Genomic DNA, 18,911 nt, shown 5'->3' on the forward strand with positions numbered 1-18,911 from the left:
AGAGCAGACTTTATGGCGCCAGGAATAGTTTAACCCTAGCTAAACGACATTGCATAAAGTGTATTTTTTTTTATATAACAGTAGCAAATGAGCAAACTGATTTAAACAAATTAACCAATAAAATCTAAAAACTGAGCCCCGTTCCAGCAGTCTTCAATCAGACAAGTTCTAACTGCACACTCCTGCCACTAGGGTGCAGGGGAACCTTCTCCAAAAAGATGGACTGGATTAGCGCTCAAGTTATACAAACAAAGCTCGATTCAGGATGTCTGAATCTAGTCTATGCTACAGCAAACAAGGCGTACCAATTTCAGAAAGAAACAGTTCAAATAAGCAGGCACAATAAGCTTTTAACCAGAAACTCCCAGCTCAGAAGGGCAGAATCTACCCTCTCCTCCCACAAGAGTGCAGACCACATCTTCTTAATGTAAAATAACTGGTTCGAAGCCCAAGTGCTTAAACCAGAACTAATACACTTTTGGAATAACAGACACTAAGCCTTCAGTCAGGAACTCCCAACTTAGAAGGGTGTAAGCTACCTGTCATGCCACAACAGTGCAGACCACAAACCTTCTTAATGTAAAACAACTTGTCTGAAGCCCAAGTGCTTCAACCAAAGGCTTAGAATAACAGTTACAATTTAATCAGGCTACTAACAAGCAGTAATAAATGCAACAGAATAAATGCAATTAAGTACTTTTAAGAACAAGCAGCAAAAGCGTAATAAATTAGGAAGAAACACAAATACAGTAAAAGCAGATGAATAAAGTACAATTTTTTTATATAACAATAGAAAACAAGCAAACTGATTTGAACAAATTACCCAATTAATCAGTAAAAAACTCACAGCTGAGCCATGTTCCAGCAGTCTTCAATCAGACAAGTTCTAACTGCACACTCCTGCCATTAGGGTGCAGGGGAACCTTCTCCAAAAAGATGGCCTGGATTAGTGCTCAAGTTATAGAAACAAAGCTCGATTCAGGATGTCTGAATCTAGTCTATGCTACAGCAAACAAGGCACACCAATTTCAGAAAGAAACTGTTCAATTAAGCAGGCACAATAAGCCTTTAACAAGAAATTCCCAGCTCAGAAGGGCAGAATCTAACCTCTTCTCCCACAAAAGTACAGACCACAGGGACTGATAAACCTCAGTGTTCTCCTGCTGAAAACAGTGGGTCATTCTGGAAATAGTCTCAGAGTAAGAGACCCACCCTCACAGGCTTGTTTGTACCGAATTGAACTGAGGTGGGTTACCAGCCACAACTCTGACTGATATACCAGATGACTAGAGGCTTCTGAGCTTCCAGAAAAACATACATTGCCTGTTTTTTGCTTATTTATACTATTTACTGTACTTTTTTATGGCCTGCAACCTCTTTTATACTGTATTTATTTATTGTGTACTAAACTACACTGTTATACTGCAACTGCCTGCTACACTGTGCCTGTAAAATCAAATTTTATTGCTGTTTTCACTGTTTATCAAGCTTTTTGATGGTTTCCGCTGCTTAAGTATTTACTGATATTTTTCACTGTTTAGCTTACTCTGGTTTTCCCACCAAGCAGTATTAATTAATGACCTGCTAACTGTCTAAATCATTCTTAACAGCCTCCTGGCTGATTTTCTGCTGTTTTAAACATTTTTTTTCAGTGTCTCATTGTTATTTTTCTGTTGTGTTAAACATTCTCTAGTGTTTCCCACTGAAACTAGGGTAGTTAAAAGTTGTATCATAGTCCAGATCCAGGCCTGCTGCTTTTGGAACTGTTTGTAGTGGTTTGTTTGTTCTGAGCATGTTTTTTTTCAGGCCATCTTGGATTGGAATGGGCCTATCTGCACTTTTGTGAGAGAATTGTGTTGATTGGGACCCGACTCATAAAGGGAGGCCAGTCTAGGGCTTGGAATAAGCATCCTCATTGGTCCTTTTGAATTTTGTTAGAGTTTTTTCAAGTTTTAGCTTCTGGTATTTAGGCCCTGCATCTGAGCAGGGTTTCTGATTGTTTATACGGAGGTGAACTGAGGTGGACAACAGAAACAACTCTGAGCTGAGACACCAGACGACTAGTGGCTTCTGAGCTTACAAAAAAAACATAAGTTGTCTGTTTTTTTTTCTTTTATTATTTAAATTTACTGTACTTTTTTATTGCCTGTCACCTAATTTTATGCTGTATTTATTTACTGTGTACTAAACTACACTGTTATACTGCAATTGTCTGCTACACAGTGCCTGTAAAATCTATTTTTTTGCTGTTTTCACTGTTTAGCAAGCTTTTTTTTGTTTACACTGTTTAAGTATTTACTGGTATTTTTCACTGTTTTAAAGCTATCTGTTTTGCCACCAAGCAGCATTTAATTAACTGACCTGTTAACTGTTTAAATCATTCTTTAGAGCCTCCTGGCTGAATTTTCATTCCAGTGGCTAGATAGGTTGAGTCATGACCTGCAGTGTAGTAGGTCCCAGGTTCGAGTCCTGGGCAGTAATAGGTTCATAGGTGTGTACTGGGCTAATGGCCCTGGAGTCTTTACAAGCCTAGTCCATAGGATTACCCTGGCATCATGCCACCTGACCTTAATTCCCATTGCTTCTGTCGAGTAAAACCACTGGAGTGATCCCTGGGGTGAATTTTCTATTTCCTATCTACTCATCAAGATTTCTCTTGAAGAGGGCCAGTAAGGTGCTCTGCTTGACATATATGGGAAGTCTATTCCATAGCATGGGCAGTCTCTGGGTTATGAACTTGTCCCTCCAGCATGTTTTGTTGATTGCGGTAATGAGGTTGAGGTCTCTAGAGCATGTGGTGTGGAGAGATTGGGATTTCTTTAGATGTAGCATTTTTAACAGAACTGGGTCAGAAATGGCTTTGTAAGTCAAGCAGAGATTGCCTCTAAGTAGGCGATATGCGACAGAGAATAGCTGGAGTTTTTTAAGACTGTCCATATAGGACAAATGTTTAAGGCCTAGGATCCTCTTTGTGAGGTACTTTTGCAGCCTCTCCAGTTGTTGCAGGTGTTTAGTGAGGTACATGCCAAATGGGGCATTGTACTCAATGATTGGCCTAATGAGGGAAGAGTAGAGGGAGACAATGACCTCTTTCTTTCTGGATTCAAAACCCTTAGTAATGAAATGTGCCGCATAGAAGGACATTCTGACCACAGTGGCAATGTGGTGGTCAAAAGAGAGGTTGCTGTCAACCTGTGTTCCCAGATCTCTTATAATGCCTTCTGTGTTCAGGGGACTACCATCTATGTGGTAATTCAAGGGAACCGAGTTTTTCCCAAAGGGGATGACGACACATTTTTTGGCATTGAGCTTAAGGCCATGGTTCTGACACCAGTCGTTCGTCTCAGTGAGGCCTTTCTGTAGGATGTCAACATCACTTGGGAAGTTAATAATAGCTCCCAACTTGCAATCGTCTGCAAACTTTGTCAGCCAGAGTCCCTTCGTGTTAGCCTGGACTTCAGAGAAGTAGATACCAAACAGGAGCGGACCCAGGATCGAACCCTGTGGGACTCCACTCGTGACTGGTCAGCAGTCTAACTTGGAGTCAGCTACTTTCACACTGTGGGTTCTACCTGTGAGCTAGTTTGCAACCCACCTAGTGATATAGGGGTTGATACCTAGCTTACTGAGTTTTTCTATGATTCCTGAGTGGAGAATAGTATCAAAGGCCTTGGCCAGATCAAGGTAGGCTGTATGAACCACCTTGCCTTCATCCACAGCTCTGGTGACTGACTCAAAGTAGTTGACAAGGCATGATCTACCCATCACAAAACCAAACTGTGTGGAATCCAAAGTTTGGAGATTCCCTATATCCTTGATGCAATCCATAGCATTGCATATCAGATTTCTCAGGCTAATGGGGCAATAGTTCCCAGGGTCTGTAGTCACTCCTCCTTTGTGGAGAGGGATGACTGTAGCAGTGCACCATTCGGTAGGGACAAAGCCTGAAGTGAGGCTATGATTGAAAAGGGCACACAGGTGAGGTGCCAGTTCACTCTGTAGTTCATGTAGAACACAGCCAGGGATATTGTCAGGTCCCATAGAAGCTGTATTCTTGGCCTGACAGTGCTGTTTTAACCTGTGCAGCAGTAATACTGGGTGCCTGGCAATCTACTAGTATTGTGACTGGTCCTTGGGGGGGGGGGGTAAAGTTGGCACTGAATCTGTCGGCCAGTATATTGGCAATATCTGTTGTTTCAGTATAGGAGGTACCATTGTGCAATAGCTCAGAGCAAATCTGGATATTGCCATGGAGATTCTTTACATAACTATAGAAGGCCTAGTGGTTGTCTTTACTATCTGCTGCAATTCAGTTTTCATAGCTAGCTTTAGAGGATTTGATGAGGAAACTCAACTTTTTGTTGAGGCTGATAAGGGACTTTCTCCAGTTTTGGGACTTCACCTTATTCCACATCAGTTTCCTTCTTCTGTTGTAGAGTTTGTTTATGGCAGGGGACCACCAGATTGGCTTCCTTTTTTTTTTTTTGGAGGAGGGTGTCTTGGTTCTATTGGGCATGGCGAAATCCATGCATTTGTCTACATATTTGTTCAGTGCATTGGTGTGTGATTCGGCAGTCATGCAACTATTATCCATTTGCATGGGTGCTGTGAAGTTAGCCACCTCTGTTTTTAGGAGCCCAAAGCTAGCTTTGGAGAAGTTTTTCATGGTGGTTACCTTTGCGGAGGGGGGATGTGGATTTCAAAGGTGATTAGTTTATGGTCGGATCTAACCAGGGAGGAGTTGACTATTGGTGTAGAGCAATGGTCGCCCATGTTAGTAATGACCAGGTCAAGGATGTTGCTACCTCTAGTGAGGGTAAGAACGAGCTGGTCCAGGGCATTGAAATTAATGAATTCCAGGAAACCTTGGGTAAGTGTATTGATACATGAGTAGTTTTCCCAGTTAATAGAGGGTTAGTTGAAGTTGTCCAGTATGAGAGTGTTAGGTTGGACCCTAATATTCTCCAGGGTGCTTAGGAACATGGAGCATGAGTCTTGGGACATTGTTGGGGACCTATAACAGGCTATGACCTGAATCGCTGTCTTACCCAGTCTTAGCTACACCTGATATTTCAGGTGCAGCTAACACTGGGCAAGGAGAGTGGTTTTTAGCCCAGAAATTGAAGTTTATTGGCCATTTGGGCAGTTTTTCCATCTCTTTCAACACTGGGTAATACTAATATGTAATACATTTTCTGTTGTTTTAAATGTTTTTTTCAGTGTCTCACTGCTGTTTTTATGCTGTGTTAAACATTTTCTAGTGTTTTCCGCTAAAACTAGGGCAGCTAGTAGCTGTAGCGTAGTCCAGATCCAGGCCTGCTGCTTCTAGAACTGTATGTAGTGGTTTGTTTGGTCTGAGCACGTTTTTCAGGCCATCTTTTATTGGAAGGGGCCTACCTGCACTTTTGTGAGAAAACTGTGTTGATAAGGACCTGGCTAGGGCTTGGAATAGGCATCCTCATTGATCCTTTTAAATTTCTTAAAGTTTTTTTCAAGTTTTAGCTTCTGGTATTTAGGGCCTGCATCTGAGCAGGTTTCTGCTTGTTTGCACGTTGCACAGTACTGCGCACTGCCAAGTAATTGTGCACCAAAACCGGACAGTTAAATTCAACAAATTTTCTCTTAAAACCCAGGCAGAAATATCCATTCACTGAGCTCCTCTGTAATCGTTTCTGAAAAAGCCACCCCTAGTGACAATAGTCTTCAACCTAGCATTATGGACAGTTGGACTACCCTTGTTTCTCCTGCCAACCTTGTTGATGTGGGTCTCTTGTGACAGTGTAGCAATTGCCTCATATACACAGACAACCTTCTACTAACACAATCTAGTACAGAGTGCGAGAGATGTATTTACACCAATAATCTAGAATTCATGCTCTCTCACTCAAAACAGTAACACAGAGAAGACTGTAAACTCAATCATCACTACATATTTACATAGTACCACTACTCATACACATACTACTACTCAAACACATAGTACACATCAAGCACACAAATCTACATATGCGGAGATTCTCTCAAAAAACTTACAGAAACACCAGAGGCCTCCAAAACACAAGTCTGTTACAGCTAACACAGTCTCCACAGCGTCCATGACGCATACATACACCAGTGTCTCACCCACCAAGCCCATAAGGTGTAACATTCAAAAGCCAAGTTTTCTTGTCATTGGAGACTCAATTGTGAAACACGCAGATGTCCCACTCACCAGGTTGGACAAGGAGAAAGTCACGGTCAGCTGCCTGTCTGGTGCCATGATTCACTAAATCACACATGCACTCAAGTCTCTCAGCAACAAGTACCGATGTGACTCAGTCATAGTTCATGTTGGTGTGAATGACCTGAGATGTACCTCGCTGGACTATATGAAGAGAGTCATGGTCAAGCTCTCCGAGTATGTGTCCCATGTAGGTATGTCCCTAGCCTTGAGCAGCATACTACCCTTACCTAGAATGATGCCACAACATAAAGAAAAAATTATTTGTTTCAATAATTGGCTTAGTTTTTGGTGTCATTGCAAGGGAATCCAGTTCCTATCTGCCTCGGTTAGCCATGGTCGACAAACCTCGTTGCTTTGCCAGAGATAGTTTGCACTTGCCACTCCTAGGATTTTGGCTACTGGCAAAGGCTCTTGCCTCCCCATAGTGCCTTTTTTAGGCAAGGTGTCAAAAACAACATTACCGACATGAAATTAACCAGTCAGAACAAAAATAAGGGTCATGCTTCTAAATGCTAGGAGATTAAACTAAAAAACTGCACTCCCTGGAAGCACTTCTGTCACTAGAAGATGTAGATGTCTGTGCAGTCACAGAAACCTGGTTTAAGGTCTAAGAGATTACCCCAGCCATACAAGGTTAAAATGCCTTCCACACCTTTAGATCACAAAATGAACATGGGAAGACCAAAGGAGGTGGTGTTTCAATCTATATTAAAGATAACTTCACCTCCCGTCTAGTTAGACTGGACAACTCCATGGAGTTGCTCCAGGTCCAGGTTATTGTGGGTAAGACCCCATTCAAGTTCTAGCCAGTTATAGACCCCCTTCATGGGTCACAACACTCACAAAGCTACTTAACCAAACTGAAGACAATCCAAATTTTACCAAACGCACTGGTTACATGGGATTTCAATTATCTCACCATCAAATGGGAACTCTACTCTACCCCAAACTCACTAGCATGAAAGCTCCTTGACTTTGTGAATTCAAATGCCTTTGAGCAAATTGTCCATACCCAGACAAGTGGAACAAACATTCTAGATCTGGTCCTCACCAACATGTCAAACAGGTACACTGCTGCAATTGTTGGACCCTTATGAGTTATAACTGACCACAAATCAGTCTCCTTCAAATTGACACTAACACTAGAACTCACAAAGGGTGAAATCAGACTAAAAAACTTCACCAAGGCAAACTGCACCCTCCTAGATGAAGGTAAAAATGCATTCCAAGCTCCACCCCAAGCTGAAAGTGATAACTATGCTAAAGCTTACACTAATGCCCTGTATATACACTTGCATACGTGTATAAACTTAGCTGTACCAGACAGAATCAAAGCCAGAGCCAAGCTGCCATGGTGGACTTCCAGCATCAAGAAACTCTACAATAAACACAAACAGTTGCTGTCCAAGAAAACAAAGACAAGGACCCAACAATGGAAAAGCACCCTCTTCAGCCTTAACAGGCAACTGATATGACTTGTCAAATCCTCCAAGACCTCCTTTGAGTGTAATCTATCACATACTGCCAAGGATAACCATAAGGCCTTTTACAGCTATGTACATAACCTAAAGGGTCGGACCCAAGCATGTGCAGACCTGGTGGTCAATGGTATCACACACACTGACTCCAGAGAGATAGTGAACCTGCTAAAGAATATGTTTGGCAAAAATTTCACTCCCTTATCCCCTCCTAATTTACAACAAACCCTCCCCAAACTCCCCCCCCCACCTTACATATCTGAAGAACAGGTCCTCAAAGTCCTATCCAAGGCAAAGAACACTATCTCTATGGGGCCAGATGACATCCCAGGTTGTCTTCTAAACAGGCTAAAACATGAACTACCATTAGCACTAGGCACCCTTTTCAATCATAACCACAGGTTTTGTTCCTGCAGAATGGAGAACAGCTACAGTTATTCCCCTCCTTAAAGGTGGCCTAGCAACAGACCCTGGGAATTGCAGACCCATAAGCCCGACGAGCCTCATCTGTAAGGCCATGGAACGTATTATTATAGACCTCATAAATAAAGACATAGGTGACTTCTAAACCCTGGATCCTGCCCAATTTGGCTTTGTGAAGGGCATATCCTGCCTGTAACATTTGGTGGACTTCTTTGAAAGTGTGACCAGGGCCACTGATGAGGGCAAATCTGTGCACACAGCATACCTTGACTTGGCAAAGGCTTTGACACAATCTCACATTCAGGCATTACCAATACATTTTGCAAACTGAATGTAAACCCCTTCATTGCATGATGGGTTGCCAACTGGCTCACAATCCGGATACACACTGTCAAAGTGGGTGACTCCACATTGACCAGCAGACCTGTTGCCAGTAGGGTGCCACAGAGGTTGGTGCTGGGCCCCCTACTGTTTGGTGTATACTTCTCAGAAGTTCAGGTCAAAACTAGAGGGTTGTGGCTGACCAAGTTTGCAGATGACAGCAAACTAGGTGCAGTCATTGAATCCCCATATGACGTCAGTATACTCCAGGAGGGTTTCACACAGACCAATGACTGGTATATTAGTCATGGTCTCAAACTGAATGAAAAGAAATGTATCATCATTCCCTTCAGCACAGGCAATGTCCCGTCACACTATCAAATCAACAACAATATCCTAAGTACCCATGAAATGGTAAGGGACCTTAGATCACAGGTTGACCACAACCTTAACTTTGACCACCAAGTGTCTACCACTGTAAGGAAAGCTTTCCGCATAGCTCACTTGATTAGTAAAGGCATCACCTCAAGAGCAAAAAAAATTATAACCCCTTATACTCGGCACTAATCCAGCCTAAAATTGAGTATAACACCCCATTCAGTATGTACCGTACTAAGCAACCTGCAGCAATTAGACAGACCTCAGACGTTTCTAACAAAGAAGTCCAAGGGCCCCAGGATGTGCCTTACCTTACATGGACCGACTAAAGTCCCTGTGACTATACTCCGTATTGTATAGACTTCTTAGGGGAGACATATGCCTTGCCTACACAGCAAACCAAGACCAAAGCCTAATGAACTTACTGCATATCCGTAAATCAAATGGGTCCATGGCTACCTATTCCATCGACTTAAATATGGTCTGCAACTTAAATAGGACATGCTGGTGGGACAGATTTATCTCCCAGAGACTGCCACGTCTTTGGAACAGGCTACCAGCTCATGTGAAACACAGCACCTCTATGACATTGTTCAAGAGGAATCTGAATGAGTGGATGGGGTGTCATAAATTCTTACCAGGGATAGTACTCACAACCCTCCTGGACATGGGCAGTCATCACTAAATGCAAACTTGGGTATTGACTAGTACTTCTAAGGTATTACATTGGGTTGAAATGGCTAGGCTTAAAATGACCCCCAGCTCAATAGCCTAGTAATCTCCTGTGATCCTACAATGAGTCAGAAATTGAGCTCTCCTTCAAGTCTGAATCTTTGATCTGAAAAGAAAAACATACATCTGTTCCTTCATCCTGCTGTCCAGATTCAGGATCCTGAATCTCTTCAGAAAAGGAAATATACCTCTTTCTTTCACCAGATACTACTTTATAAGAAAAATCAACAGCCTGAATTAAACCCTGAGCCAGACCCAGTAAACTACTCCTGTCTAAGTAAATCTGAGGAGGATTAAGTACCTGTTGAGCTTTCTGTTTCTATTTGGCAGGAAAATGGGATCAACAGTGTTATTAATGGCAACAGTAGCTTCCCCAATGATGAGCACAACATTCTTACAAAACAGGGAAGCCTTCCCTGTTCCCTCTTCCATGACCAACAAGAGTGGCTCTCCCTTGCCCACTGATGGGACTCCTACAACCCCAGAGGACATGGCTAACCCCAGTGCATACTGGCTGTAGGTGCTACACCAGATGGATGCAGGGTAAAAGATGAGTCGTCTGAGGTACAACTAATGGCCACAGCAGAATTACCCACCTGCAGCTGAGGCAAATAGCTGCCCTGCTGTGATGGCACAGGCCATTTTCTTAACTTTTTCTTTTTGTGGCTTCAAGGAGGACAGATGCTGGGACTGGCAGACTGTTCAATCATTAAGCCGAAAATGGTGCCTCCAATTTTAAAGTCTTCAAAACGATTTTTTATTTAAAAAAAATACAGTAAAAAGCACTTTAAAACACTTTGTCAGCCCCCAAAATTGTAATAACAAATATAATTTCTCCAATGAAAAAAATTGTTTAAATACTTTAAACAACTTTTAAACTGACAGGGGGAAAAAAGCACCCCCTTCTAAAAGTGCAATCCAGTCTCATAATAATCCATCAAAACACAAACTCCTAGCTTTAAAATACCAAATAAACATTTTTTTTAAAGTTTTTTTTTTCCACAAAGGGAAATTATCTGCCTAGCAAAAGAACAGCACAAGCCGACCTTCGATATTCAAAAACCTCAGAGGGGCATGCTCTTCAGAGGCAGGAAAGCTTTGAAGGGCTTGGCATCCAAACATATCTTTTTAGTCAGCTCATCTCAATCTGACTAATGGCTTAGGCACATGGAAGGTGTCTTGAATCTTTGGAAGCTGTCTGGCTGTTACATTCTTGAAATATATAACTTTTGTTGCTTAGTGTACTGCAGCAGTAATCAGTTTGAAGAGCATGTATTAAATAAAGATCACAGACAAAATTCCATAGCAAAAAAAAATGGCTTTATAGATTTTGTAATGGAAACTGAGCATGAGGAAGTTATAGACATGGGACAAAGTACATATGATGTAGATCTGTTTAATAAAGTAGACTGCAATACAATGTATGAAGTCACTGTTCCAGTTGCTATGATTTGCAATATAGTGAAATAAAATGATAGTCACCAGGCTAATTTATAACTATTGCATGAACATATAACTATAGAATGGTTGCACTAGCAATCGGTGCTGAAATAAGTGTGTCATGCATGCAGATTGCACAGTATGTAAAAATGGAACTACAACAATTAATCAAGTATTTATATTGCTTAAAAACAACACATTATTTGTAAAAACCGGAAATAGGAAAAATGAAAGTTTTCATAAAGTGATTGGTCCTACTCCAAAAGCAGCATGTTTGAATTTAAAGGGTTTCTTTAAATGGATAATAATGGTTACTAATGATAATTTAACATTTACCACACCATAAAGTAGGTACAGTTTTTGGAGTTGTAGATAGTGCATGGTTGTTAGAAACCAGATAATCAATCTAGCAACAGATGGGGTTACTAGGGCTTCAGAGATCTATACCTGCAATAGTATAAACATTGTTGATCTGCTCAGTCTGTCAACTATACATGTTTCTATGCTGTTTAAATGACATGCAAATTAAGAACTAAGATTATGAATATCTTATGTCCTTTAAGAATAAAGATAAATACAATGCATCATCCTGGGATATCATTAGTTGTGGGACATTTAACAAGTCTGAGATTTCATGCTGGAGAAACGTTTAGATCAGTGGTAGAGATTTTATTAATCTTTCTGAAATGAGTGATCTGTTTTGGCAATTACAGATTATTTCTTTTATATTGGGCTTAATGACTCATGTAACTTAAATTGTGTTTTAAAGACAAGAGTTTTACAATATTAACATGTTGTACAGAATATTGTCACTATGGTTTTATTTGATGAACTGTACAGATTTTAAACACCTACTTATAACAATAATGCTTTCTTTTTATTTGGGGGGGGGGTCACATATCCATTACTATTTAATTCAGCTGTGAGCTAACTTCTGTGTCTAATGGAGTTCATATGACACTGAACAAAAGTGGTCAATATTTTGTTTTATAAATGTCTCTATTATGTTAGCTCCCATATAGAATTATGCTTGCCTTATAGAAGTGTTATGACATTGTGCTATCTTGTTTTTTTGGTATACCACACCACAGTGGCGTCATCAGTTATGTCCTGAAGAAACCACAACACAAGTGAATAATGAATGGAGAGGAATGATGTGCATTCAACTGCAAAGGAAACTAAAGCCTCCAAGCCCTGTACCCTAATCCAAACATGGGACAACAAAAAGAGAAAGACCTGCCCACTTCAGTAAATAAAGATAACTCACCTAAGTCCCTTGACCTGAGAAGTAGTCAAACAAATACCCTGTTCTTATGATTCTGCAGCTGAAGCCATAGACCATGAAGATCTTGACAGAATTTCCTCATAAAAAACTTGTTAGAGGGTACCTTTAAGAGCTCTACCTGACACATACCTCAAAAAGGTGAGAAACAGTTTGACTGCCAGCTGGAATGATGGAAGGTTGCTGAAATGGGGAAACCAGTGTCTGTATTCCTTCATTTGTCACTTAAATCCATCCACCATCATAACCATATTTTCATGATTGGAGAACTGATTGAGTTTTTCCTGGCTCACAATAAGCACTGAGAAGTCCATGGATTTATTCAAAAAAGAAAGTTGTACATTTCCTTTCACAAGTGTGCCATAGCAAACAACTGCTTCTCTTTGAAATGCTCACTTAGTAAAGACCTTACACATATTCTCGAAAATGTGCAGGCAAATATGTTATTCATTTATTGCCTGTAAAATGCTGAAAAAAAAAGATTTCTACTAGAAAGTATCTGTTGGCAGACTGTGCTGCATACCATCCTCCATCTTCAAAGTAAGTTCAATGAATGTAAAAGTATTAGCTCTAGATGCTTGCTGCACTCTGTATTCCACTGAAATGCAGGATAGCCAGCTAGTTGGCAAGAAACATGTACTATGTAAAGATCATGTATAAATGGCCAGTGGAAGTAAGGCTACATTTTCCATTTCAGACATGATGCAACACTTGCAACCACTGGCTGATGGCTGCACTGTACAGCCTCTGTCATACTAGTCCCCAAATATTTAAAATACTAGTTTTAAAACTCAGAGTTGAAATTTTTTAAGTTGTAGGCATGATGTGCATGTCCAGGGAACTAATATAAATGAGAAGCCATCCAATTAAAGCAATTGCAAAAAGATGCGTCTCCTCAAGCTCAAGACCAAAAGTGCCGATGTTTCACAAAGATCAATTTTTTCACCCTTTCCGCAGATTCAGTAGAGTTCCAATATAATCAAGCAAAAAATAATCAACATTGGACCCTTCACTTCAGTGAAAAAAAAAATGAAAATTAAATGCATAGGTTATAATCAGTACTTTAATTACACGACAGATACAAGTATCTGTCTGATAACTGTGATAAAATGGCAACAAACTATAGATATTTATCTGCATACAGTGCTTTTGCTCACTGATGGGTAACAGACTATTAATTAATATCTTTCTGTGTTTTAAGCGATTACAGTTGAAAAGGTCATATTTCGCTATCCTAAGTGTACTGAAAATGAAGCTGTCCTTTCATTCATATCATCAAGACATGCCGCCTGCTGACACATAGCTATAGTTATGTGATGTGGTTGTGAGGGGCGCACAGTGCAGAGGGGCATAAAATAAACTTCTTTTCTTAAAAAAATAAAAAGATGTGATTGTTTTTGGAAATATGGCCAAGCAAACAAAACTGGAATACAAGCAGAAGTGCAACACATGCAAAGAGAAGTTGTTTAAATGGTACGCATTTTGAATGTACATCATCTTTAACAGAAACAAGTCAAAGACCAGTCCCTTTAAAGATGCTGTATACCCACAGGATAAAAGCTATTGTGAATAAAAGGAAGGATGATACTGCTACCACTCTGGTGACACCAAGGACAATCAATTCCATAATTCTCTATGTATCAGCGGTAATTATTTAATATTAGACCATGGGCAAACTGTACATCAATACCTTGATTGGAGAATGAACGTTCTCCAGCAGGGCATTAATATACAAGTAATGCCCAGTGACAAACAATTCTGCCACTTCATAGCAGCTTATCAAGCAGCTGTGGAGCTCAGACTGAGGGAATGGAACAGCCGCCATTAATTTACCCTCGTTACGCAGGGTTTTTGCTGTTTAGCGAGTGTAAAATATTAAAAAAAATGTGTGTGTGTGTGTGTGTGTGTGTGTGTGTGCGAGCAACTCGCTAAGCAGTGCTTTTGCTGTTTAGCGAGTGTAAAATAAAAAAATAAAATACAGAGTGTGTAAGAGTGTATGTGAGTAAGAGAGAGGGAGAGCGAGAGAGCGATCGAGCGAAACAGAAGAGTCTGTTTATGTTTCTGTCTGCATGTGTGCGTGAATGCGTGCATGAAAGCAGAGAGGTAGGTGTGTGTGTGTGTGTGTGTGTGTGTGTGTGTGTGTGTGTGTGTGTGTGAGAGAGAGAGTGATGGAGAGAGTGAGCGAGAAAGCAAGAGTGATGTGTGAGTGAATGCATGTATGTAAGCACAGGAGACTGCCTGTGAGAGAGATCAAGAGAGAGTGAGACTGAATGTGTGTATGAAAGCACAGGAGACTGTGTATGTATATGTATGTTTGTGAAAGCAGGAGAGACTGTGTATGTGTGTATGGGAGAGAGAATGGGCTGTATGTAAAATTGTTGTGTTTCACTTGCTCATTATTTTTTTAAGCATTATATAATTTTTTAGAAACATCTTTGATGTAAAATGCTTCCTCCATCACCATTAACATATACCACAGCAAGTTTGAAACAGTAGGCGGAACTATTTTTACATTAAAAATATGTAAAAAAAAATATATATATATAGTACTTAAAAAAATAAACAAACAAGTAAAACAACAATTTTATGGACAGCCCATTGTCTAAGTGCAATAATATCCTCCAAAGTATGTGTTAATGTGTAATTAATGCCCTTCCAGGGGTGTAGATGCCCTCTGCCTGTGGCGTCGGGCCTCATAACACCCCTGGGCGGGTGTTAATTACACATTAACACACACCCTGTCAGGCATTATTGCTTGCTTATAGTACTCGTGCAACATTTGAAAGACTATTCGTTCATCTTGATGGCAAGACATCTCTCAGCTACATGCAGACAATATACAGTAAAGGTATACTACAGACTCAGATAAAAGTGCCCAAATAAGTAGGATACCTGAAGGACTTCTATTTTCATGCAGTGGAAATGAAACATGAACAGCCAGGAAGACTAGAGCCATACAGTATTCTAGATGCAGTTACGGATTACAGAGGAAGTCTGCTTTTCTGACAACTTTACTCATGTAGGAATCCAATGAGTTAATGAAACTAGTCTATATGAAGCTGAGTGAGAAGGGTCTTTCTCCTCTTTGGTTAATATAACAACAGCATTCTTCCAAGATGCTAGCACTTCCTCACCTTGTAAAATACTGTTATACAAAACCTTCCAAACACCATCTGTTCATGGAGATTTCCCTGTTGATTGATTATACATCACTGTTTTTATTTCATTTTTATAGATACGATCAATGTGGTTTTGTAGGGGAGAGGCAAACATTTGACAACATTAACAGAACAATGTTTATTAAATAAAGGAGTACACCACTTAATTACTTCACTACACAGCATGCTTATTAGTAACTGGCCATTAGAATGATCACGTGTGTCTGTAAGCTTTAAAGGAGATCGACAGCAGCATTATCAAAGACTCTCCTTTGCAAATGGTTTAATATCTGTCAGTGAAAGGAGTGTCTTAAGAGGTACACAAGTATCATAAGAGCCTTCATGTACCAAAGCCCAGTATGGGGAATGATGGGTAGAACTTGAAGATCATTCACCGAACATTATGTCATTTAACAGCTCAGTAGCATAGGGTGAAACATGTTGCTTAACTAGTTACGTACTATTGTACGTACTAAACAGCTGTTCTGAGAAAGTCATTGTGGGCGAAGACTTCAAGTAATGACAGGACTGTATCTGGTAAATAACATAGTTACAGCCTCTTTAACAATGTAAGCCTGAAATGTTGATGTTACAAAAGATAAAGACTAAAGCACCAGTGTAAAATGGTTCTTTTAAGAATGATGACACTAGTTCCTACTCAGTGATAGTGATAGAGAGTAGGGAGAAACTAACTGCTGAGCAATGGATCCAGGGCTGACAGTGAATGGAGCATCCATCCTTGTCTTGACCGAAGGAAGTAGGCCAACATGAGGGACTGGAACAAAAGGTGGCTGTTTGTTCCTGTATGACTGTTCTCTGCAAAGTCTCTGCAAACTAAGGACCAGGAGTGATGCTAACTCTTAAAGGGAAGAAAAAAGTTGCTTCCTATTCATTAAAGTTAAATACCTTGGGGATATGGTGGCAAACGGAAGAAGCAAAGAAACGGAACTAGTGCCCTAATGGAGCAGCTTAAATGTTCAAATCTTTACATCTCAAAACAGTTAAGTACAGTATGCCAGTGTATGAGGCTGCATTGTATGCTCCTGCTGCACTCAATATAAATGGTAGTCAGGAGGGGAAAAAGGCAGAACAGCAACCTTGATTTTTTGACCTCAAAGACACCATCTCATTTTTGACAGAGTGAGAAAAATGCATGTTTTTCTTGTGAAGTATTATATTTCAAAAATACATAGTGAGGGCTTAAGGAAATGTACAACATGTTACAGAAAAAAGATGTAAGCTATGAAGGCACTTCCTTAGTAATTTCCAGATTTACAAGTTTTTGCAGATGCTTTGGCTGGGCCACTCAAATACTGATAAACCTATGAATGTACGAGTAGGTCCCAACAAATCTTGATGTGACAAAAATCTCTGATAGTGGCATTACATCACGGTACAGCCTAAGCCAGAAGCTTTCAACAGTCATGCTATGAAAAGTACCACAGATATAGATAACATTGCTGTGTTACTGGTCACAGCATGTTAGTACCACAAGCTGACATCCCAAATAAAATGAGAAACGTAGTACATCGCTAGCTGCTAATGCGACACACACACAGTGAAAATAAACACAGCACTGCCATAGATAAAACACTAATGTACAATGCTTAAGAGACAGAATGAAACAACAAAATCTTAAGTGTTAAGTAAATATACAAACAATACTTGAAATACAGGTATACATAACAAACACTAGCAAAACTAACGAAAACTAAAGCTTTACAGCAGTACTTTTGAAATATAACAAATATGCTACATATAACAGCAAATGTACTCTGTACGTAAGGCAGGTGCAAAGAACCAAAACAGGCAAACTGAATTTAAACAAGGTTCAGCAGTGAGTGAAAAAATACATTTATTTTCTCTTTAATAAATGTATTTGTCACTCACTTGGTGCTGAACCGTGTTGTTTAAATATGCTACATAGTTATAGCAAAAATCTACTTTAATAGTCATTTAACATAAACATCATGACAATACACAGATTTTAAGAGCTACATCTGAACGGGATAATATTGAAGAATAAAGAAAATGGCAACATTTCACAAAGATTATTAGACTGATTGTTGGGTTGACAAATTAAAGGATGCAACTAGAATAAGAAAAATGGCTTTACTTACTGTGTTTGCTAATTTGGCCAGTAGTGGGACTACTCCATGATCAGTTATAACGGCTAAATTCTCCTCATCTTTGGCTATATTAGCTATAGCTGCACAAACACTTGCCAACACTTCTTTATTGTCTGATTTCAGTAAGTTCACAATAAGCTCTAAGCCTCCAACAAACGAACGTACCATCTCCCCAGCATCCTGAAAAATGAGAGATGAATAATATTATTTTTTTCCTGGACCTTCAGCTTATTAGAATCCACATATCAAATGTAGTACAGTCCTGCAGTTAAAAATATAAACTAAATGAGGCAATCTTAGCTTAAAAATCTTATGCATGGTATACCATCTTGGCTACTGAATGAGCAGGCTACAGAATCTCAGTTTGTGAAATCTGCTCACCTAGTTCTTAATTAGATTGTTACTATGCTTGGCTCAGTTCAGAAAGAGATAATATTTAGCCATACTTAAGGTAATATAAAGTAAAAACAAATACTAACACCACAAATGTGTGTGCGTACACACGTGTGTGTGTATCATTTTAGCAATCGCTACAATGTCAAATCACTAAATAATGCAACCGGAAGGTCACAAGATGAGAATGCCAAGGATTACTTGTTTGAAAAATGTCAAACATCAAACCTCCTGACCTGCAAGTCCACAGGAACAAGTGCTAACATTAGTCCGGGGGGGGGGGGCAAGTCTGGATGTTTGAACAAGTAGTTCTTGGTCCTGTTATTTAGCGATTAAAGGTTGTAGAGATTGGCAAAACAATAATAATTATATATATATATATATATATATATATATATATATATATATATATATATATATATATTTTTTTTTTTTACCTTAAGTAGTCAAGTGCTAAAGATACTGAACTGCCTGAGAACTGCCACAAATAATTGTAATCACAGGTAATCACAAATTGCTGGTATTTCTTTGTGAGCGACTGTAGTACAGTGGGAAGAGGGAAAATGCAGTACAAGGGAGAGTGGGAATTTGCCCTTTCCTTGCTGTTGTGTGATCTCTGATTGGTACATACAAGCAGCAGACAGTATAGGAGGAGTGCAGGGGTTTGCCCCTCCCACCTTCTATGTTGCTCAAATTAGGAAGGGCATGGCATCTAGGTCCAGAGAGATCACTATACAAATGTTCTCAGTCCTCATCAGACCACTCATAGAGTATAATACCATCTTTGTTATATACCTGACCAGACACATGCAGTAACTGGAATGTCCACAAAGAATCCTTTCAAAAAGGATACAGGGAGTAAACACAATGTTCTGCACTGATCACCTCTAAGCCCTGTCTCTTTCCCATGTATCATACAGACTACTGAGAGGTGACCTTTGCCTGGCATACAAG

At 39.9% G+C, this 18,911-nt stretch overlaps 1 protein-coding gene across 1 annotated transcript in view; it reads right to left on the bottom strand.

Annotated features, from left to right (window-relative positions):
- Window positions 1–18,911, bottom strand: part of ODAD2 (outer dynein arm docking complex subunit 2) — a 1,637,397-nt gene that overhangs the window by 350,814 nt on the left and 1,267,672 nt on the right. The window contains exon 17 of the mRNA XM_044066670.1: window positions 17,556–17,744. Coding sequence (XP_043922605.1) covers window positions 17,556–17,744 — 189 coding nt within the window. The remainder of the gene's footprint in view (window positions 1–17,555; window positions 17,745–18,911) is intronic.

This window comes from Protopterus annectens, chromosome 3.part1 (genome assembly GCF_019279795.1).
Source record: "Protopterus annectens isolate FY-2018-M chromosome 3.part1, PAN1.0, whole genome shotgun sequence".
NCBI classification, from domain to species: domain Eukaryota; kingdom Metazoa; phylum Chordata; order Ceratodontiformes; family Protopteridae; genus Protopterus; species Protopterus annectens.